Source organism: Gambusia affinis, linkage group LG19 (genome assembly GCF_019740435.1).
Source record: "Gambusia affinis linkage group LG19, SWU_Gaff_1.0, whole genome shotgun sequence".
Lineage (NCBI taxonomy): Eukaryota > Metazoa > Chordata > Actinopteri > Cyprinodontiformes > Poeciliidae > Gambusia > Gambusia affinis.
In genome coordinates, this window is record NC_057886.1 from 7826630 (window position 1) to 7850574 (window position 23945).

General features: G+C 38.8%; 4 protein-coding genes across 8 annotated transcripts in view; 2 read left to right on the plus strand and 2 right to left on the minus strand.

The window, feature by feature from the left end:
• Positions 1-3162: 3162 nt before the first annotated feature.
• Positions 3163-8770, plus strand: lg19h16orf72 (linkage group 19 C16orf72 homolog). Its single transcript, XM_044100809.1, has 5 exons — positions 3163-3605; positions 4570-4650; positions 5401-5468; positions 5693-5903; positions 7912-8770. Exons 1-5 carry the CDS (start codon positions 3410-3412, stop codon positions 8229-8231), a joined length of 876 nt encoding a protein of 291 aa, XP_043956744.1. The 5' UTR covers positions 3163-3409; the 3' UTR covers positions 8232-8770.
• Positions 8771-11800: 3030 nt separating this feature from the next.
• Positions 11801-14195, minus strand: dctn5 (dynactin 5). The gene is made up of 6 exons (XM_044100815.1): positions 14025-14195; positions 13828-13896; positions 13617-13735; positions 13261-13372; positions 12498-12600; positions 11801-12388 (listed from the first exon to the last, which is right to left on the minus strand). Exons 1-6 carry the CDS (start codon positions 14070-14072, stop codon positions 12291-12293), a joined length of 549 nt encoding a protein of 182 aa, XP_043956750.1. The 5' UTR covers positions 14073-14195; the 3' UTR covers positions 11801-12290.
• A 182-nt stretch (positions 14196-14377) lies between these two features.
• Positions 14378-17241, plus strand: ndufab1b (NADH:ubiquinone oxidoreductase subunit AB1b). Its single transcript, XM_044100816.1, has 5 exons — positions 14378-14600; positions 15752-15871; positions 16036-16123; positions 16261-16362; positions 16440-17241. Exons 1-4 carry the CDS (start codon positions 14430-14432, stop codon positions 16350-16352), a joined length of 471 nt encoding a protein of 156 aa, XP_043956751.1. The 5' UTR covers positions 14378-14429; the 3' UTR covers positions 16353-16362; positions 16440-17241.
• The window catches only part of LOC122822276 (trinucleotide repeat-containing gene 6A protein-like), a 38095-nt gene continuing 31186 nt past the window's right edge, over positions 17037-23945 (minus strand). For all 5 annotated transcript variants that reach the window (XM_044100810.1, XM_044100814.1, XM_044100811.1 and 2 more), the window contains one exon: positions 17037-22987. In XM_044100810.1, the coding sequence (XP_043956745.1) occupies positions 22639-22987 (349 nt within the window). In that variant the 3' untranslated portion in view covers positions 17037-22638. The remainder of the gene's footprint in view (positions 22988-23945) is intronic.

Genomic DNA, 23945 nt, shown 5'->3' on the forward strand with positions numbered 1-23945 from the left:
ATAGTCTAAAAGTGAAGGACATTCAAAGCATCTGCTGACATACGCTGTTCTGAGAAGTTTCCAAAGTCCTGTAATGGAACTACGACAGTCTTTATCGTCTGTTGAGTTCAAACCTTCACAACTAGAATGAGCTAAAATGATGTTTTTATGGAATGTGTGCAAAAAGAAAAAGTATGACTCTTAAAGGTAAACAAATAACCCAGAGTAAAGTTTGACAAAGAGAAAAAGACCTCAACCTCTTCAATAATATTCTTTGAACAATATAGAATTGTAAAAACTGAATTATTTGGATCCCAGAGCAATGAACATGCTTGGTATGAACCAAATTCAGCACTCAGGGAAATAAAAAATTAATACCAAATTTATTTTTTATTTACTGTTGCTTGATGACTAAAACAGAATTATTTTTGTTAGTCAGCGCCAGTTAAATTATTTTATTTTACGAAGATAAATTTAAAAAAAGTGTCCTAACTTTGATGTAAACTTGTTTCATTTTATATTTGCTACTATTTTTATTTGCTATAGTTCTTTCATTAGATGCATTATATGCACTACATGCATATAATGCGTCTAAGAGAAGTAGTTTTCCATCATATCTTCATTTTCGAAATTAAAACATTCTCAACATCTGCTGAGCAGCCTCAGCCTGTCCTTCAGGCTAAAGCTTAAATTGTTAGCTTTTTAATGAAAATGTCTCTATCTAGCGGGCATTAAATGAAGATTTTTTTACACTTTGCAGTATGTAAAAAACTACTTTGTTTACAAAAAGAAATGGAAAAGCAAAGTTTTAGCCATAGTTCATTTAAACAATAAAATACCTGTTAACTTATAAAGCATTGAATTTCAATTTTAGTTGCTAATACAAATGCATGTTTTAGTTGTCAAAGCTGTAAATTCAGATTATTCACTAAATTGAGTCATTGGCATATTTTTTTTTATTTTCTGTAATACTTCCTTTCTCTGTGTTAATAATGGCAAATACAGTGAAAAAAGGGAGAAAAAAGTACAAAATGACTTTTTCTTCTTTCTGTTTGAAAAGAAGAAATATTTCCAAAAGTAGAGACAATCAAATATAACAATTCTTTTCTTGTGTCCCTTGTTATGAGGCACATTTAATTTTAGAATAATTCTTGATTGCACACTACTTATGAATTGAACAAAAAATAATAAAGGGTCATTGTGTGAAAAAGTTAAAACTGCTGATTTACTAACGTGGCATTTTGTGAAGTTCAAAAAGGTATTCAAAAAGGGTATACTTTCTTTTGGCTACGACTAGAGCTAGATAAGCAGCTAAAAAAATTAACTGGCAAGAGAAGAATTTGAGTAAAGTAAGAAATATTTTAACAATATTTAGATTGTTAATGAAGAAGTATCAAAACATTACTTAGGAGCAGGTTTTTAAAAAATCTTAAGATCTGAGTTTTAATAAAAGAACCCACAAACACAATTTTTGTATTAATTATTTCAGAGTTTTACTCTTTTAATCATTGTCTCCCAGTTGAAAGGTGGAAATGGGTTGCTATATCTATAACTTGCCAATAAATTTACATTTTTTTAAAAACAAGCTAATATGTTGTTATGAAATAACAGCTCAACAGAACCACTTGCACTGAGCTTTCCTCCCTTGAATCCAGAAATTATAAAACTTACAATATTGGAAGTGGAAACGAACTGAAGTCTATAAGTTTAATTAAACAAGCTTCCATTGCTCATTGCTGGCTCATGAGGTGGGATAGCGATGTGCTCTCCCTAACTTGGGTCCTCCTGAGTTCTGCAGCAGGCTGTTGCCTGTCTGGCATGTTGGGGTCTCAGGTGAGGTCTCTCCTGCTTGGTGGTGTGTGGTCTGTGTGGGCATGATGGACTGCCATGGAGACTAGGTTCTAGGTCTAGCCTGTGTGGTATATAGGTGGCAGCATTAGCAGTGTAGGTAGCAGGTAACTGGGCCAGGGGGTTCTGCCAGTTTTGCAATGCTTTCTAAGTTTCTTACCCTTCTAACCACTTTGTCAGGTGACATTTTCATCTAGACACTGTACCCCTGGGCTTGTGCTAGTCACTCATCCATCCACCCACTCATACACAAATAATGTGAAGCTACTATTACAGCAATTTGGCCTGCTAATGTTGATGCTGGCGACAGTCTTGATTTAATAAAGTCAATCGAACAATTCCAACGTGAAGGAACCTTGTTGTAGAGCAAATCTGCCCTAATGCCTGTGGGCAACCAATTTCTCTATTCAGGAAATGCCAAGATAAGACAAGTGAAAAAAATGTATGTAAATGTTGCTGATTGAGTTGTATGTGTATTATATTATGTTCTCAATTTATCAACTGATGGGACCAGAGTAACAGATCTTTCAAAGACATACGTCATAGCTAATCATATTTGTTTTTTTTATTTATTTTTTATTTTAGAGATGCAGTAAGGAGGTTAAATGAAATACAAGCAAAGAAATAGCTGAAAATTTCTAATTTACAAATTTATAAATTTTACTTTTGTAAAAATTTAATAACTTATATAATTCGAGGTAAAGATAATAGATTGTTTTTCATTTTTCTGGGTCACCATAATAAAATAGTAAATCTGAATAATTTGGATAGTTATGCATATGTACATAATACTTTGGATCTATGACATACTTCAGTATGTCACACTAAACTTTGTAAAAATGTAAATATAAACTATTTGATCTCAAAATTATTAATGTATTTTATTGAATAATCTCTTTTATTTACCAAAAGTAACTGACAGATTAGAACATTTATTGATTAAAAAATATATTTAAAGTTTTTAGATTCATTTTCAGCATATGAATATGACCTTATATTATACCAATTTTGATTGGTATAATATAATATAATATAATATAATATAATATAATATAATATAATATAATATAATATAATATAATATAATATAATATAATATAATATAATATAATATAATATAATATAATATAATATAATATAATATAATATAATATAATATAATATAATATAATATAATATAATATAATATAATCAGAGCTCACAACAAAACTGTCTTTGAAACTATTTTGCCAGTTTCCGGACGGACGTGTTGGACAGCCAATCATAAAGCGTAAAGACCTAAAGCCCACCCACAGTGCTGATGTAGCCAATAGTTGTTGACATATGTAGCAATGGGTGGAGTGAAGCACATAACATGGTAGTGTGTCATGTATATATCCCGACGTCGGCAAATAGAGAAAAATAGTTAGCTAGGCTTGTCTTCTGAGGTAGTCGGGAGAGGCTGCGGTGCTGAATTAGTGAACAAAAAGAAAGAATATATAACAGTATTTATGACTTTATTTATATAACTCTATATATGCTGTCCAAATATTATCAAATTAAAACGTTAGAAACGAATTTCCTCCGAGCTCTCTTGCATTAAATGGAGGAGAAGAAGGAAGACGGGGACTCGGAGATACAGGAACACGGACCGGAGCACTGGTTCTCAAAATGGGAGCGGCAATGTTTAGCCGAAGCCGAGACGATGGACCCGGGCGAGGAAGAGGCCGACAATGACCAGGATAAACTCTGGCATCTCTTCCAGAACTCCGCCACTGCCGTAGCCCAATTGTACAAAGGTAAAAAGGCAACACTTTCTTATCAGCTTGAAATAACTTAGCTAGAGATATGTAGCTATTTAACAACTGCTAGTTGGTTAGCAACCCGGATCTGTATCTACAGTAACTGTGGGCTAAATGCTAGCTAGCTTAGCCAGCTTTCTAGCCGGTATCATGAGTAGCGTTCACAGGTGACTTTTTTAAGCTAAAGTTAGCTGGCTTGTGGTTGCCAGGGATTAGCATTTTCCTGTTTATGTAAAAAAATATATATAGTGCTATGCATTTTTTCTGGATAAACAGATCATATCAATATAAATAAACGATAGTGACTACTTTTTAAAAATATATTATACAGTTTGTTGACATTAACTAGATCGTAGCTAACTTCACATTAGCCAAGTAGTTACAAAATGGCGATGGTAACAACAGTCGTAGCTACGCGACATTCCCAGCTGACTGTCAGTGTTAACAAATGCTATGAAGTCAAAGTGGATATTTTTAAACGGCTCTTTACGTATTTAACGAGAGTACATCACTGTACGGTTGTTGATAAAACTCGTGTTTCCCTGCTAATTCGGAAGGCTGCTTTTGGCGAGCGTTAAAATTACAAGATGGCGAGGAAAAATATTGGTTCCCTGCTTTCACAGGCTAGTATTCTACATATGTAGATACCCAAACAGCAACGAGTTTGACGTATTGTTTGTCTTGTATGTGTATTTCGCATTGCTTTTGAACTTTACTGCTGAGAGTGCAGTTAAGTTCGGTACTTTCTCTCCGCTGCCCTGCTGGCCGTCTAGCTGCCTGCTGACATCTATTTTTATGCCAAACCCCATCTCTGCAGTTGTAGAGGCCAGACAAAATGGCGTTTATAAGTGAACCTCGTTTCTTCAACCCCAACCCTCGATGTGCACATCGAGGGTCCATATGAAAAAAGCTCAGTGTTGTGCGATATATAGTAACTCTTCATTTCTAATTTCTTCCACAGACAGGGTATGCCACCAACAGGGCCTGTCATTGTGGGTGCCATTTCAGAATGCTGCTACTGCAGTAACCAACCTTTACAAAGGTAACTGTCCATGTGATTGGCATGTGCTTCTTAAGCTGCTACCCTCTCGATTACTTGACTTGACGCCATCAGTTTAAATGCTGAATAGAAGTGTGGCCACACCTATATTCACTCAGATGATGAGATGAACAGGTATCATTGCTGTCCTTGTGTACTTCACGGTGAGTGGCTAGCTTGTCAAAAGTTGCATTGATCGCTGCATTAAATAAATATACTTCACAAAATCACGTCTTTACATATGAAACTAAAATACTTTAACAGAAATAAGAGTGAAATTGGTCAGAGATGCCATTTATCCTAAATTCAGCTCTGTGTAGTTTCTTCTACAGTATGCACTCCAGTGCCTTTAAAAGGTATTCACACTTGTTCATGCTTTGTCACATTACAACTACAGGCTTCTATTTACATTATTGTCATTCGTTTCCAGTGTTGGCATCTGTTATTGTGAGATGCTGTCCAACTGGTTGAATGTTACGTTAGCGTGTCGTATGCAAGTTCATAACACTTCAAATATATTGGTCAACAATTATGCCCCTTTTGATATAAATTTGATATTATGAAGTTGGTGGTGTATTTGTGCAGTTTATTGGACTTAATGTGTTGACGTGTACTACTACTTCTGTAAGGCACAGCATGTATTATTGTTAGACTGTTAATATAAAGTATTACACTATTTAGATTGACTAAATTATTATTAGGTCCATGACTGCAGAATTTTTGGATAATGATCAGTGATGTCTCCCACCTCAGAAAGTGTTGAAGCCCATCAGAGAAGTTGTGACCGGGGAATCCAGATAGGTCACCAACGGCGTAACAAGGTGGGTCCACGTCTTTGTCGATGATCTATTTATTAATTTTTTTTTCCTCTTTGTGAACTTGGTAACCTGTGTCCTCAACATTGGAATTGCATATTCCTCTCATATTTGTTTGCAATGCAGAAAACGGTTGATTTCAGATTACAGTTAAATGCCCACAGCAGCAGAAAGACCAGAGAAACGTATCGAGCTTCAATCAGATGACACAACTGATCGGTCCCTTGCAGGATATGCTGGCCTGGGTGAAAAAGCGCCGAAGAACCATTCGCAGGGAGGATCTTATCAGCTTCCTGTGTGGCAAAGCCCCGCCACACAGGAGCAGCAGGACCAACTCTCGGCTGGCCATGGTGGCCCCCAGCAGGGCTAATTCCCCGGCTGAGACCGGCTCATCTGTGGAGACGGACCTGCAGCCCTTCAGGGAGGCCATAGCTCTGCATGGTGAGGAAAGCTTAGTCTTGCTTTGACACGGCAGATATATTTGATATATTTACTGGAACATCTGGGCGGTGTCAGGTAGAAGTTGGTTGGTGTTTTCTTTTTTTTTCTTTCTTTTTTTGGTAAGTGTTTCATCCACTAGCACAACAAATCCATTAGATCTGTGGTAAAATAATTTATTTATAAGCTAAATGCGTTTCCTCCTGGTCAGCGTTATCTCCTTCTACATAGGAAACATCTGAGTTGTGGTGTGTGAGTTTATATATAGTTGTTGATCACGTGATTCTGTTTCTTGCTTCAGTCATGCTTCTCTGCCACATGTCGCCATTAGATAAGTTTGTTTTGCTGGGGTGTGTCGGCACCGGCCAATCCTAACTGCTGGTCCCGTTTTAACTCTGACCAAGGGAATGTCACAGAGCACAGCAGACTAAATCCAAAGTTGTTGTTGTTTTTTTTCTGTTTTAAAATTGTTTTAAATTAGCTTGTCTCGTTCAGATGCATGCAAACATGTTTGATTGCTCAGTAGCTTACTTTAAAGAGTTTCTATTGTAATGTAAACAAAATCAGATGGATCTGATGTCAAGTGGAATTGTGTGTGAAGTATTTCAGTCTCTGTCAGGAGATAAGGGAGTGTCCCTCCCATATTGGTAATGTATACTTCTCTACTTTAGTGATTATTGTGCCTGGGCACAATAGAGACAATTTTATGTTACTTTTGTCTAAATATAAATGACCCAAATGTAATGACTTTGCCTGTTTAAGTTCCATACATTTTGTTTACTTTTTAAGGATGATCAACTTACAATTTTTACCTTTTATTTTGATTTTCTTGCCAGCTGTTTTCTTTAATTAAAATTTATTTTTGATCACTCCTTCCTTGCTCTGCAGTCCACAGTTTAAGAAACTTTCTATGTTCACATTAAGTGTTTGGACACTTTGCTGTGTTTGGACACAGTTTTCACTTTGGCACCACTGACGCTGTTGTGGAGACGGCGCTCATGTTGTCTTGAAACTAGGATATTGAGGAATGATTCATGGGACACAGATGGACTTTGAATCCTTCCACCAAGTCTTGATCAGACATTATCTCATCCAAAAGATGTTTGCTAAATGCTACACACAGTTCAGTATCTGACAAAAGGAATTTTTTTTTGTTTATTTTTGTTTAGTAGGGTCCATCAGTGTGCAATCTTAAATTAAGTGACTAGAACTATTATGTGAAGGCTTTGACGTTTTAAGAGAGAGAAAAGTAGAAAATGTAGCAGATGAGGTATTAGCTTTTGAAATGTTTTACGCTACATTGCATTACAATATGTGCAATTTAGCTGCTGAAAAGGACTGCTTGGGTGCATTGCAGTGGAGTTTCGCTTTGTCATTCTCATAACTTCATTGTCCAGTGACCAAGATCAGAAAGCAAAAACTCAGGTGGCGTGGTGGGAAAGTGTTATGTTAGAAAAATTATACACTGATGCATTATAGTAAAATACTGCTAATACCGTTGGATTGTCACAGGATGCTCCAAGGTTTCAAGAGAGAGCTGCTCAATCCAGCATCTTAGCATGGCGAACTGCAGATCTATGAAGAAATGGCAGCACACATGAACTTGATTGGACACAGAGAGCATTCATCAAGAGACCCATTGTAGCTCTTTAAGAGTTGCAGAATCTGCTGGCAGGAAATTGAATAGTTGGTCTTCACAAATCTGGCCTTTATAGAAGAAATGTTACAAGGGATGCTGTCTGTGGTGAAAAACCAATCAGTGTGAAACAGGATGCCACCTCATCTTGGTGAGGGGTTGCTTTTCTTCAGAGGAAGCTGGATGGAGCGGTGGAAAGATGGAGTGAGATGTAGCGCAGAGACTTGGGACGAAAAGAGTAAAGATTTCGATGAGAACATTAATGTGTTGGTAAAGTCCAGACCTAAAGCTAGATGTTTGCCATTTTTCGTTTTGCTGTCTTGCTTATTGCTGTCATACCAAGTGAAATTCGTTGGGCCATCTTTTCCTCCTCAGGTCTGAGCGGCGCCATGGCGAGCATCAGCGTGCGCTCCGGCGCCCCGGGTTCCCCGACGCACGTGAGCGGGAGCAGCAGCAACACGGGGAGCGTGAGCGGCGGCGCGTCCTCCGGCTCCGGACCGGTGTGCCGCAGCAGCAGGCGCAACGGCCTCCAAGACGTCGACCTGAACACTTTCATTACAGAGGAGATGGCCCGACATCTGGACTCTACCGGCGCCACCGCCGCCGGGGGAGGAGGAAACAGGAAGCGCAACTCCACCCAGTGCAGCGACGTCATCACGGACTCTCCCACGCACAAACGCAACAGGGTGATCTGAGGTGTTGCCTGCATGATTAAGGTGGGATGAAGTCTTCAGAGCCAGAATGGACGGATGGGTCGTTTTAGTACATGTGTCCTGATGTACAGACTTCCAAACATCTGGACTGGAAATGAAAGTGAGGCCTGAAGGCTCTCAGTTGCATTTGTTCATGAATTGTGTTCCTTGTCTCCTTTTCCAACACTAAGTACAAATCCACAATGAGAGCAGTGTGTGTGTGTTTGTGAGAGAGAGAGTGTAACTAAGTGGGAAGTTTGGACGGCCTCGCACATTCCTCAGACCAAGCTGCCCTGGAAAGGAGTCAAAGAAGGAGGTCACTTACTAATTCTGGGATGTCGACGGTTCTCAATGAGCGGAAAGTGCGGCGTGCAGCTCGGCGAGAAAAAAGCCACTTAATCTCTGGCACGCGTGTGCGCTTCCCTCCCTCAGTCTGTCATCCCCCACCCATCACCTTAATAAGGAAGAGAGGGCCATGATCAAACGTCGGACTCGCCAAAAAGAGGAAAAAATAACAAACAAAAAACAAACAAACAAACAAACAAAAACAAAAAAACGGACAGAGCTTGTTGAAGGCTCGACGTCAGACGTTGTGTTTTCTGTTACTTCCTGTTGCCTGACGGCGCCGTGGCTCGTTCACCCAGCATCACATCAGTGGCATTTGTAGCCAGTTGCCGGGCGGATGATGTCTAGCAGGTGGAGATTAATGTTTGGACTCTTAGACCATGTTTTTTCATCTTTCTGCTGTTTCCGCTTTGGGTGTGACTCGGTGTTCTGCGGTTGGTTTTCCACTCTTCGCCCAGCAGTGTTAAAGTTACAGGCTCATCGCCTCCCTGCAGCTGGAACAGCCAAGTTGATTCTACACCAATCTTCTTTTTTTTTTGTTTTTCATGTTATTATTATGATAATGGAAATCGAGTCTTATGCCCTTCCTTCTCTTTCCCTGCGTGTTATCATGAGATCCGCTGCAGTTTTATGTGCTCGTGTGACAATTCTGATGAGTTGCAATAAGTATTTTAGGTTGTTGTTTTTTTTCTTTTTGTTTTTTTTTTTTTTTTGCACTTAGCCTTCACGTCTGACTCATGCAAACAAATCAGCACTTCCACTTTCCTCCCCCACTTGAAGTTGGTCTTTAACCCCCAGCAAGTGCTTAAAAAGCGAGCAAAACATTTGATCCCACCCAATGGAGCATTTATGCATACATCCCTGTGTGAGAAATTATTTAATTTATTATAAATATGGTATTGGCAACTTGGTGCACATGAATCGCTCTTAAGCTGGACTTGTGTGTCGAAGCACTTGATAGGATTTTTGGGTTTGTTTTGCTTTTTTGCCACTCGTATAAAACGATCATTCTTGTGTTCATTTCATTCAGAACGTGGTGGTTGCTTCTCCTCTACTAATATGGATTACGTCAGACACCGAGGTCACATAAATGAAGAAATTTGATTGTTTTTGGTTCAATGAATAAGAAGTGGACATGGAAGGAGTTTATCAGATCGAATAAAAAAAAGAGCAGTGCAGCCAAACCTGAACTTGTCTGTGGTTGTAATAATCCCAATAATTAGATCTGCACTGATCAGTTTTCTTCCTGGTTGATTCAGTTTTTTTTCTTTCTTTGTAAGGACTAAATATATACATATATATTTTTTTTTTTAAGTAAGAAATTAAAGCATTGGAATGCATTTATGCAACAAAGCACAGATCCTGAACCATTATCTGATTCTTGGTGAACTCTGAAATGAATCAGAATACTGGCTGGTGCATTTATGGACTCAAAAAGGTGGGAAGTTCTTAATTTTATACACATTTAATAGGAAAAAAACAAACCTGACTGATCAACGCCAGCTGAATGAAGCAAAGTAGATGTAACGCCTGTTTATAAGTTATGACTTTCTGAGATTGAAAGTTTTTAATTTTGCTGACTTGATGTTCTCATGCTCTCTGCTCTTCTTTGTGACTTAGTTCACTCCTTTCGGATTATCATTTTCTTTTAAGAATTAAAAATAATTAAGTTTTCTTTAAAGTGGCACGGCAGGGTATGCTGCTTTCGTCGCAGATTTCATTGTGTTGATTTATTGTGATATTTTATATTTAGCTGCTGCTGGCTGAAGGAAGAGCTGATTTGTCAATTCTGTCGAAGCAAAGTCCAGAACCTGGAGTTTTACATTGATATTTGTTGAAACTTTAGGTGAAAATGGAAAGAACGTCCTGATCAATAGGAAGTAGTTTTGTCAGGTTTTCCTGTTGCCATAATGTTGAACATTTCAAGTTGGTTGTGGTTCAAGAATCTGAAGTGAATCCTGACCTGTCCACATCCTCTCTGGTGTAAATGTTTTCTCCTCGGTGAGCCCATCTGACACTCCATTTTGGTGTTGGTTGGGTATCTGACTGAAAACTGAAAACCACCTTCTGTTGTTATGGCAACGTGTTGGTAAAGGAGATGGTGTTTTCTTACCAGGAGATTTTAAAAAGATAATATTTTTTTTCATCTTCCCTGAAGTTGAACTACGTTACCCACAATTCTGATTTGTTATCCAAGCCCCTGTTCAGGTTGCCAGCCCGTTTTCTACCTTTTGGTTTATTTAGAGTTGACATGTTTTTGTTCTTTTTCTCAGTCGGTCATGGCCTTCATCACCTTCATCAGACTGACTCATGCCACATGATGTCTTCAGAGCCAAAACTATGATCAGCTGTTTCTGGATACTTATTTGTCTAAAATAAGATAAATGGCTAATCTATATACTTAACAAATAATTGTTGGTATGATATATGTGGTTCACATTGTAAAATAAATAAAGCAGTTCAGTTGAAATTGTATGAGTTATGTGTTTTCATTTTTTTTAAAAGGTATATATTGTGGCACGGAGGTCTTAATTTTCTATTTTTTTTTTCTTTTAAGAAAATGGATATCTAAACTTAAAGTCCTATGATTTAAAATAAATTGAGCATTTCCCAATTACTTCCCTCAGAAATCGGAGTTTGCGTAACTAGATTTTTATGTGACGTAACATTCTGCCCCTGCAACACACGTTCCTAAACTGTACACCCCACATTGATTGGACAATGAGCAATGTAGCCAGCCAATCAGAAAAGAGTTCTCGTTTCGACCGTCTCAATTAGCTTTTAGTGAGAAAAGTATAAACGGTTCAACTTGGGCGTAGCTCTATTTTGGCGTACCCAACAAAAGAGCCAGGATAAATATTACACTGTGAATATACTTTTAAAAATACGCATATAATGGAAAGTTTCAATCAAAGCAAAAGGGTTTTTCATGTGTAAACGTCAGTTTATCTTCATTTCTCATAACGTATTTTCCTAACAGCCGGAAAAACTAATGGTCACCTGACGTTCTTCTTTGAACCACCAGAGGGCTCCAAGATACCGTATTAAAATGTTGCGCCCGTCTCCCCTCCTCCCCCTCCCGTCGAAGAGTCGCAGTATTGTTTGGTTTTGTATTTCCAAATGTCAAGAGGATTTTTCCCATGAAAAAATTACATTGAAATCTAAAGATGGCCTTTGTATTAATAGAACTCAACATTGACATTATTAAAGATTAATAGTTTAGACAATTTCACACATCTGCTTTTATTTACAGGCTTAAATAATAGAGTGGTGCAATAACTAAACTTAAATGACAAATGCAAAGCAGACCCTACCTTCAACAACGAGATCAACAAAAAAAAAAAAAAATTAAAATAGGGTTCAACAAAGTCTGGGGTATAGTAGGGAAAGAGCAAACTAATGCATACTGTTTCATTTTAAAGGTGATGGTGTAGGGTTACATATACAGCCAACGCTGCTGAAGATCCACCAGCTCAATTTTATAAGGTTTTGACCTCTCCTTCACTTACAAGCAGCAGATGAGGAAAACATTGGGGTATAAAATAAATCAGGATCCAGGCTGTTTCTGTATCCGACATGTCGGAGCGAATGCAAGGACTCGGAAGAGCAGTTAAATGAAATCCTAGTGCGATGTTTGGATGAGAAAAGTCCAGTGCAGTTCTCCAGGAGCTCCCACCCGTCTGAACGCAAGGCTGGCTTAAAGTGTAGCGGTGTGGTTCAGATCTGGCTGAGCGGCAGGAACTTCTGGTAGTAGCTCTTGGTTACATCAATCATGAGATCTTGTGTGCATTCTGGGAGCTCTCCTGAAAACAGACCTGGAGGAGCACCAGAGAGAGAGAGAGAGAGAGAGAGGGAAAAATAAAGACTGTTAGAAGCAGGTTTGGCGGAAAAAATACAAATAAGTCTGCTGTGTGTCCTGCTGACCTGGACATCCGGAGAAGATGGTGAAAGGTGGCACCACTGTCTCAGGAGGAAGCACCGTGTTGTCTAGGATCTTGCAGCAGTCTTTCAGCACACATCGACGACCCTGCGAGACAGAACGAATAAAATGAACAAACATCTCTGAGTTAAGGTTACGAGACACTGAACGGCTTATAATTGCTGTGCTGTGCACCGTCTAAAATGTTGGTTACAAAAAGAATGCAAAAATAGAAATATAAAAAGAAGATCATATAGTTGATCATATAGTAGATCATAACATTAAAATAGATAAATAAATAAAAATTGTACTGACGTTAAATCAGACCAGGCTTCTGTTCTGATTTCGAAGTCGTCGATAAATAAATCTCTGACATGTCATTTTCCCCGATATTGTTGCATTTAGCAAATAGAAATAATTTTGGTAATCCTAACTGACCTGCATGAGAAGCTTAGTCTGATTTAACTTTAAACGCCGAGGAGGGCGTGGGGGTAAAATCTGTATGTCTTTTATGTAAACTGTATTTCTCCATATTCTATTTCCATAAATATTCTCTCTGCATGTCCCCCCCTCCCCCAAATAGACATATTAATCTGATGTTTCGGCGCTGCTTGCTATCTTCTTCTCTTCAAAGCATGACCACCATGTGACTGCAGAAGACTGTAGCTGGGAGGCAGTTCCACTTTTTTCACTCTTTTTATTTTAAGATAGGCTGTCTTTTCACTGTTCTTGCGTTCATTGTTCAAATATCCCCCCCCCCCCACTTACTATCACACAGTTCTTGCCGATGTGGACATAGGAACCGATCTGAGCTGCATTGACCACACAGTCCTCCTCGATGAAGACATGGTCTCCAATGTGGAGCGGGAAAAACGCCACCCTGAAGCAAAACAGGGATAAGGATAAGATACGCCGAATGACTAAAAACATACCTAAATAAGACTCTAAAAGCCTGCAGAATGACTGACTGCAATAAAGTTTGGTTAGGTTTTTTTTCTTCTGCATTATATACAGAGAGATGAAGACATTTGCAAAAACTCAAGCATCTGAATCCGTTTTACGACAGAACTAAAACAAGATTAAATGTGACATGTTCAGCTTGAAGACGTGGAAGAACGCCTTACCCTTTGCTGAACTTTTTAAAAGGTGGTCGAATAACACTCCGGCTTTTTACAACACAGTGTCTACCCACTCTGACATTAGCCAGGTCCCCCCTGATGATGCAGTCATTCATCACGATAGTCTGAACAAGAAAAAACAACAAGCAAAGAATTAAAGCCAGATTTCTCTCCTTGATAGCAGCGTTAGCTCGATGCGTTCTTGTTGTTTTCTCACTTTGCCGTTCAGTACGATGTTCTGACTCCCGCACAGCACGGACTGCCTGCTCACTTTGTTTCCAGAAGCCTGTAAAAACCACAACATGAGTATTAAACCCGTCTTCTTGCATCCAACGCCCTTCTCCACATTAGCAAACAGCTAGTTAAAAGAGCCGCTACTTTAGCTACTAAAAGACTCAAAGTCGCATCTATTACCGTTTCAATGTACTCCGCTTTGTTGTACAATATTTCAGACAGTTCCATGGTTAGTAATTAGTTATAATATCAACGTCAGAAGTGGTTGTTATTTGATAAAAGCATCTAGTTATTATTTCCAGCTCTGAGTTCAGCCCTTTTCACTTCCTGTGTTCTGCGCATGTTCATTCAAGGTTCGATTAGTCTGCCCTAGATACTTCCATAATTTTCCTTTCTAATAAATTATTTTTCGTATGAATATCACATTTAAAAAGTTTCTATAGTACACTATAAAATATTAACCAAAAATAAACTGCTAATTATTTTTTAAGAAAAATAGTTTTGTATTTAACGCGCATGCGCAGATTGGAGCCCTTGACCTGGAGTCTTCTAACTTGCCTCCGATTCAGCAGGTTCTCCTACAACATGGCGGCCCGTGTCCTGCAGCAGTGTGTCCGCTCGCTCGGCCGGTCCTCGTTGAGGCTTTGCCCGGTCAACCTCGCGCTCAGAGCGGCTGTCGCCCCGGCAGTCACCGTCCATCGACCTTTCTCCTTTGCTGCAGACAGCCGGAGGACGCGGTGGCTGGGACAGAGCAGGGTAAGTCGCTGCTAGCGCGGGGCAGAGCTGCGGCCTAGCTGTGTGACCTACCCGATGTCTTTCAAAGCTCACAGGCTAATGCAGTCTGTTGCGGGTTTACTGGGATGTTTGACCTTTGTTTTAGTTCGCGGACTAATTTTTCAACACGAGTGTGCGGTCACATTTATGAGGGAATGCTATTGCGATACAACTGCTGAGTTTTGTGGCTTGTTAGCACATAAAGCTAGCTATTAGCAAAGTTTACTGGCATGTGTTGTTGCACTTGTGTTGAGTAAGTCTGCACCCCACACATACATTAAATTAAATGCTTCTAACAGTGGATAAAAATCACTTTCTAAAGGCATGTTTTTATACACTCAGAAGATTGCGAAGGAATAGCAGAAAGCTTCAATTTACACAACAAAGACATAATTATGGATTTGTTATTGAAAACTTGGGTCTTTAGGGTTAATTACTAAATATTCTGTGCAGCACACATACACGTTTGCGTCACTACTTTTTACAGGTGAAGACGAGTAAAAATTTAACTATTTTAAATTAAAAGAGGTATCACTTTTCCTCTCAGATTTAGATAAGCCCAAAACCTCGTTCATCATATCCTCTCTGCACTGTAGTTAGCATTTCTTCCTAGTTTGTAACAATTTCTCAAGGAATTAGATCATGAAGTGTAAGTACACCAAAGGCACACTGTTACGAGCCTTGTTTACTTTTATATTTAAAGAAATAAAATGTTGTTTATAATATTTTTTTTACGATGGACCTTCTTGTGTGTCTTTAATGAAGACACGATCATCTTCTCATGGTAGAAATTAGCATTACAAAACAATTCATTTGCCCAATAACTGCTGAAATACTTTCTCTAACAACTTGAACGAACCATGGAAATGCTGGAACATGTCACTTCATACATTCCTGTGCATTTCGCTGATTGTGGAAGTAGCCTAACTTAAGTCTTCTTCTGTCAGTAACGACTTCGCCATTGAAAAATGTTACCTGATTGTAAAAAGATTGGATTTTTGAGTTCCCAAGTGTCTGTTATTGTCAGGATTTTGCTGAAAATCAGTGGATCTTTAGTTCCTTTAACAGTGTAGAGAAGCATGTTGATCTGACGTCCTGAACTTTCCTGTCTCTTTCTCCCGGGCCTTGCTTAGATCTCATCAGTGGGGTTGCTGTGCCGACAGTATGGCGACCTGCCCCCTCTTACCCTAGAAACCATCAAAGACCGTGTCTTGTATGTACTGAAACTCTACGACAAGATCAACCCAGAAAAGGTGGGTTGTTGCTAAACAAGACAAAAAAAAAGAGTTTCTATTGGATCTTTAAGAAGTCTAGAAAACTCTGGAAGGTAGTTTCTATATTTTCTGAAGTCAGGATGACTTATTAAAAACAATAAAAAAGAAGGAAGTCACTAAATAATTCTGTTTTTATTCTCCAGCTTCAGGTAACCTCTCATTTCATGAAAGATTTGGGATTGGACAGCTTGGACCAGGTGGAGATCATAATGGCCATGGAAGACGAGTTTGGTGAGAGCCGGTTGGCTTATCTTATAGCATAAGATGCTCTTGAGCTAGAAAAAAAAAAAAAGAAGAGAGAATGTTTTGGATTTCTGTTTATCCCAGCTCATCGTTTATCGGACCTTCCTATTCCGTTTCTGCTGCAGGCTTTGAGATCCCCGATGCCGAAGCGGAGAAGCTCATGACTCCTGAGGAGATTGTACAGTACATTGCAGACAAGAAGGATGTTTATGAATAATAGTTCACAGGCAAGTGCTTCCTCTCTGCTCTCACCTTCTCCGGACTACCCCTTCATTAGATTTTTCACATCACTTTCTACTTCCAGAATGTGCCCACACCATGGGAAGTACTTATGAAGCAGATCGGCGCCAGTTTTTTTTCCACGTCAACACCCCCTCATTCCTCCCCTCAAGCTCTTCGGTCCATCATAGCGACGTCTGCAATCGCCTGCCGTGTCTTGTGTTTCACTGTATTTAAAACGAACATGTGCTTGGGAGCTTGGATGTTAAGAAGCTGTATTAAACGAGGATCTGTCACAGCCCTGAGTTTTATTTTACTTCAGGTTCCAGCCTGTCAAATTGATGTGTAAGATTTCTCATGAATAGATCAATAAAGGCAGGATGTTGGGTTCTGTAAACGCGGCTCCGGTCTCATTTCATTCGAAGCACACGAATACAGATGCGATTTGTTCGTCTGTTGTATTCAAGAGTTAAGCATTAAACACCCGGTACGGTTTTCTCATCGTTTCTATTGATGTACGGACAGGGAAGCAAAGCACTTAGGAGGAAAAAGGGAGCAATTTAGACAATGGGATAGAATGGTCTACTTATGCTTCTTACCTGGAAAACACTGAACATAAAATACCAAAGACTTCCCAGGTTGTGGAGAAGCCGTGGAAATAAAGATGCGGCGAGCTCGAGCGTTTTGTCACTGTTAGTCTTTTATTGAGGGTTGTACCTAAGTTATACAGCTTTGTATGCTGGCTGCAGGAGCCAGAGGGTTACAAACAGTAATCAGTATACAAGTACAGCCAACAGAAGACCTACTAACTACTACTCTACACCTTAATACAGATTCTCCTAAGAGTACTAAAATCCAGAAAATTAAAGAGGGAACAAAAAAAAAAAGAATAATACAGAACAAACCAAGCAACAAAAGAAAAAAAAAAGGAAGAAGGATAAAAAGATTAAATGAACCCAAACATACAGACAGCATCAGAGGAGACATTCATTATTAGAGCACACTGGAGTTGGTTTTCTATACCATGTAATATCAGGCGACTTTATTTTTTTTAATGTTTTTGTTTTTTTTTGTCAATTGATACCCATACAAATAAAGATTGTCCTTCAAAAAGTGCAGATTCCACTGAAGTTAAGATAAAATCCTTTGATGAGCCGAGGAAGACATTTGGAGAAAGAAAGCAAAAGGTACTTCCTGTTCTGTTTGTTGGAAAGGACCGCGTCCTCTCGATGATTATAGACACTGTAAGCTTATATTCTCATATATTTATATATATATTATGTATAGTTTCAACAGTCTCCCCAAAGCAATGTGCATAATAGGTTTAAAGGTGATCCAACTACACACTGGATTGATAGAATCTCTATAAAAAACATTGTAGTTGTGTAAAATTTGCAGTTTCACCGGCCAAGCTGGGAAAATAAATGGACTTTGCAAATCTTAACCTGTCCTCTTCTGCTACAACTGGCCCTGCTAGGTAATAAAGGTTTATCAGGTTGTATTGTGTTTTTTTTTTTTTTTTTCCTTTGCTTTTTTTAAAGTTTATTAGAAGCGGTACAATTCAAAGATGGCACATGTTTGAGGAACGTTATTGGGAATCCCATCTCAAGCTGCGTTTCTACAAAGGGATTTTTTTAAAATTATTATCATTATTTCTTTTTAATATAATTTAGAGAACAGAAAACCCAAGGTGGACATGGAAGCCTGGGTTCAACACTCCACTGCATAGTCTCTCTGAGCAACACCCGACCCCGAGAAAGAAAGGGGGGAAAAAAAATTAAAAGTAAAAATAAATCCCACCCCGCCGCCCCCGACCCACATCTTTGTGCTGGTTAGACTAAAGCTTTTCAGGGTTTGTACATGTGTGGTCATACTAAGTGTAAAACAAAAGACAGCAGATTCTCACAGTTTTTGCTTTTCTTTAAGAAAAAAAAAAAAAAAATAGCCTTAGCACTTTTGATCGACCGTAGGAGCCGTTGGGTGTGTGTTATGATATAATATAGCATTTTAGTCACAGGATAGTTAAGAGAAAAAACACAAGTCACATTATTTGTACTTTAAATATATATATATAAAAAAGTAGTAGAGTATCACCAGTGACCCTCCCTCCTCTCCTACCAATCTCCTTCCTTCTTTCCTCCACTCTTCCGGCCCTGTCGTCAAGCTGCTTGGCAGCTTTTTTGGGGATTGTACATTGCTCATGGTGGTTTTCCTCATGTCATCTTTTTGCAAATGAATTTTGTTTTTCTTCAAGCATTTAACATTGTCCAGCTTTTTAAATACACATATGCACACATACTGCTTTAAAAAAAAATAAAATAAAATCCAATCCCTTTCCTTCCCTAACAATTCTCCCTCCTCGATTTGGCATAGGTTCACTCTCTCTCTCACACACACACACGTGCATCTTCACTCACACACACTAACAGTAGATTGAACAAGACAGAAAGATAGTACAATTCTGCTGGGAACAACAAAAAAAACAACAACATTATTACCGAGAGGCGTTTTACAGACGTTGCTTGTCCCTTTCCTAACAGCGCTAGCGATGCCACCTCTGGGGCTGCTCAGAGCTCAGTTATCGTCCCACTAACGTTTAAGGTAAGGATACTAAAGTAGGACAAAACCGCTCTTAAATCAGCGCAGGAAAATGTGCATTGCTAAAAAGAAAATGAAAAAAACAAAACAAAATAAATCAGAATGAACAAAGTCCTTTTAAACGAGCAGAAAGGGAATATGGACAGATTGGGGTCGACTTGCCCCATACTTTCTCGTCAGTTTCTTTTTTCTTTCAGATCTTCTCCCCTGTAATTGGGCTTAGGGTTTGGATGTGGGAGAATTGATTCAAGATAAGCCAGCAAGGAAGCGAGCGGAACCCTGTGTGTCCCTGAAAACAAGCCTTATAAGTCACATCCTCTTGCCTGAGTCACAAAGGGGTTACAAAAAAAAAAAAAAACAACAAGAAAACAAAACTACTTTCAGTCATAAGAATCTCCCGCCATGATCGCCAGGCACGGTCAGAACTTCTCAATGCCCCACCTCCTCAACAATAAACCACGAGCAGCAGCTGCAGTTCCTGCTCCGACCCATGAGGGGGCGACATGGCTGAAGATGCCGAATAGGTCAAATCGGAGCTCCGCTGAGTTTTTTTTTTTTTTTTTTAAACCGTTTCCACTACAATCCGAGGCGAGGAAAAAACTAAACTAAACAAAAAAAGAACTAACAAAAACTAAGCACCGTCGTCTTTAGCTGCAGCTCACGCCACACAATAGTTACCCTGTCGCTAAGCTAAATCCTCGTCCCGCCCGTTTGACCCCGACCCGACTCCGTCCGGTGCTTCCTCCAATCCGCCCAAGTGCAAAATCCAAGGCTCCTCAGTTCATTCTGTCAACTTAACTAAAAAAAAAAAAACAAACCCCTAAAAACACAGTTCAGATGTTCCATTTGATAACTTCAACAAGACAAAAACACAAGTACTTATATATATATTTATAGTTTAAGCAAAGAGATGTGGAATTAAGTAAACTAATCCTTTTTTGTATGATTGAATTATTTGGTAGAAAGCATTCAATACTGGCACACACCACTGTCAAGTCTGGCTAATACTCGAGGTTTATTCACTACATACGCCTTAAAGTCGTTTATTGTATATATTCACGGTGAAACTTAAAACAAAACAAAACAAAAAAACAACAACAAAAGCTTGTAGTACTTCTGAAATAAAAACTCTATATTGGTGTTGGGTGGGATGTCGATGTGTGCACGCCAACACACGCATAGCAGGCTGAACACGGGAAGAGAAAAGTTCAAAAAACACGAGAAAAGAAAATTAAGGTCCATGGCTTCGCTAATGCTGATCTCTCGTCCGACGTGCTCTGAAGCTTTCGCCTTGTCGCGCTAAAAACTGTGCATCGTAGTAATTCAACAATCACTGGTATATATATAGGTAAATTTAATGTTCACGCAAGTATTTCTCTTGAAATCAACAGTTACATTCACACCGTTCTCTCGCTTTCTCTCTCTCTCACACACACACACACAAATTCATGATGTCAGAAACTTCAGATGAGTACCCCACCCTTCCCAGACTCAAAGGATGGGAAGAGAAAACCAACCAACCAAAAAAAAAAAGAAAAAAAAAGAAGAACAAAAAAAAAGAAAGAAAATAAAAACAGTACAACAATACAATCATATTCTATTTGTAAACAGGTAGAAGCCACTTGACTTGTTGCATCTTCGGACACATTTAGGATCAAGGCAATGAAATGTGGACGACTTTTGCACTGTTAAAATATCTTCAACCAAATATATTTTTTTTATGTCTTTTGTCGTTATATACCTTTTTAAAACACATTTGTGGCAATGATTATAAGCAACAAAACAAAACATGTAGTCGTACTCAATGAAACATTTCAAAAAGAAATTTTTTTTTGAGAGTCGGGGAACAAAAATGAAGAGAAAAAAAAACAAAAAAAAACCTCTCGGCAGGCCTTGTGAATACGAGAGGCTACAGTATGCATAGATACAGATTTTGCCTTTTCTCTTGTTTTAAATTATTATTATAAGTGACGAGACATTTTACACTCACATTAAAAACAGTCCCCAAAGTTTCTACAACAATGGAGTGGAGGAGGAGGAGGAGGAAAGAGGGATGGAGGGAGAGAGGGAGCGCTGGGATGATTTACAGTCCCTCCTCCGTCCTTCCCACCGTCTTTACCGGGAACGCTCCTCCTCCTTCAAAAAAAGACAGCATATTGAAAGCAGTGTGTGAGCTTCTCCAGCTTTAAAGCAGTTATTTGGCAGAGGAAAAAATAATTATAAGGAAAAAAAAAACAGACCTTTACATAGTTTTCAGTGCTAGATGTTGGATTTTCCTTTCCTACAAGGAGTAGTAGTATTTTTATTTATTTTTTTGTTTGTTTTTGTTTTTAAATTCAACTACAAGGGGCGAGGGGGAAACTGGCTTGATTTCCTGAGAACCATTGCTGGTTATTTAGCAGACAAGAGGAATAGTTTAAATAACCAACGCCATGGCCAAGAAAGAAAAAAAAAAAAAAAAAAAAGAAACAAAAAAACACTGATCCGAATTCCCAGAGTTACAACGCATCGTCTTCATCCTCAAGAGTTTTTTTTTTTCGTTTGTTTTTTTCTATTTCTTTTTATAATTTTTATATACACTTTTTTTTTTTGCTTTTTAAGTTTTTTTTATTATTATTTTTTTTTTATTTTAGTTTATCTTCTCTTTAAAATGAAGAATGGACACACGTTCTGCCTCCTAAGTCTTGTAAACAAGAGGTTGCAGTGTGGCACCTCCAAAAAACATTGAAAGCCTATTCTGAAAGTGCTGTTCCCTCCCCGCCCCGCTAGGGGGCGACCGGGAGGGCTTGCTAGATAGGCCCCGCCCACTTACTTAGAGCGGGAGAGGCTTGCTAGTCCCAGCTGCGGCTACAGTCCTTTGCACTGCAGAGCTCAACTTTCTTTAGTTTTAAAACAAAAATTGGTGCAATACTTTTAAATGTCACTTATTCTTTTCATTTTTTTTTCTCTTTCTATCTATCACCAGATAATCATCCTAAGTCAGGCTTTATTCATGAACTTATCTGTTGATCTTGAACTCCACAACAACCAGTAAGGTAGGTGTGCCAAGGCAGAGAGGAGCGCACATATATTCATTCACAATGCATCACAAACACACAAAGTACTCGCGCGCAGGCGTACGATAAGGACCTCAATGAGTAAACAGCTACACTGGAAAAAAAAAACTGGCTGCTCCCTCTATATTGCAGATTATATATACTGAGAAAAAAACCACATTCAGTGCAAAGTTAAAAAAAGCTCATACTCCAACATTGTCAAACAGAACGCCGAAAAAAAAAAAGAAAATGTTGAAAACAAAAGAATTGGAATTCAAATAAACATGACGAATGAAACAAAATATATAATAATAATAATAATAATAATGAACTTGACTGAAGCTTTTGAAAGAGCACTACCTGGAAGCAAATATCCATCCGTTCACATTATAGAATTGGCCTGCATGATTCAAGTATTCTGACTGATATGTTTTTGGGCTAAAACAAAGTGGACATATGTGCAGAAAGAGAAACGTAACTTGTATTCCACAGGGGGAGACACCCCGGCCCCCCGTTTTGTTGAATATCTTCTAAGTGAGAAAGAGTCCCAACCGGTGCGGTTGCGTTTAGAACTACTCTTTTCTTGCCGTTTTCTTCAGCTGATTATTGACTATTCTCTACTGACCCGTCTCCCGGCCTCCGTCTGGCGCTTCACATGGAGTCCCCGCCCCCCGTCAGGTGGTCCACCGGGAGGAAGGAGCTGATTGGAGAGGGGCTGCTGATCCGCCCCGGCTCAGTGGCGCTGGGGTTCCCCCACAGGCTACTGGAGTAGTTGGACCCGCCCCACAGAGAGGATCTGTGCAGGTCGCCGCTGTTCCACTGGTTGGGTTCAGAGGCGCGGCTGGGGAAGGGGTGAGACTGATCCATTCGGCTTTGAGAGGAACCGATGGCCTGCCAGCCAGAGGAGGGCGTGGCCAGTGACTGCCCTTGTGCAAAGAAGCGGCTGATTTCCTCCTCGCTGGCGAACTCAGCCAGTATAGTAGTGTTCCCCAAAACACACCTGCAGGGGCACAAAGACGAGTTCGTATTTGCCCCGACACAAAGCCCTGAGTAGAGCCGTTGAAAGCAAAAAGAAGGGTTCATGCATTTTTTATTTTTTTTCCCCACAGCAGAATTTAAGCACTTATCCAGGATTCTCAGTCGTTTCTCAGACTTTTCCAGCGTCACATTTGAGACAAAAACAACACAGAAATAAATCAATTCATCATTATATGATGTTTAGTACCGTTACTACTAAACATCATATATTGTGTTGTATTTTACGTTCTGCATCTAGGACGAGATAAACTAAAATATGACGTTTTACGTTTTGAAACGTTTCCTTCACACACACCCTGCACACCGGACAGATTCAATAACAAAACACCAATTTAACTAAAAACCTTCCCAATTTCAATAATGCTGTTTAATGTATGAAATGCAAGCCAAGCTTTGTTTCAACTACACAGATCAATAATTCAATGAGCCAATATTTATCAGATTGGAATAATCCAAATGAAGCACATTAAGGTAAATGGCCTTCCTGCTCAGATTAATTGCTTCAAGCACAAAAAAAGTTATAAAAAATAAATGTTCTCGCTTAGTTTTCTGGTGTTTAACAAACAGAAATAATTTTGGTAATTATAGTTGGCCTAAAACAACAAAAGTTTGGTATAATTTAACTTAAGACAGTAAGAAAAAAAAAAGTGTGTCTTTTTATTAGTCTTATGAAAACATCTGGTATCAACCGTAACGATTTCCAAATTTAGGCTTTTAATTTTAGAAACGCTGGATTGTAATTTATTATAAAACTTTGCAGTTTGAATATCAGGCACATTTAAGAACTTTTTTTACTTCAGATAAAAAAAAAGGGGCTTCAATACAAAAACTCACATTTTTGAAAAACAAAAGAAAGTTTCTTCATACTTCACTTTTAAGTCGTGTATGTCTATCATATTAAGTCTCAATGCAGTGAATTT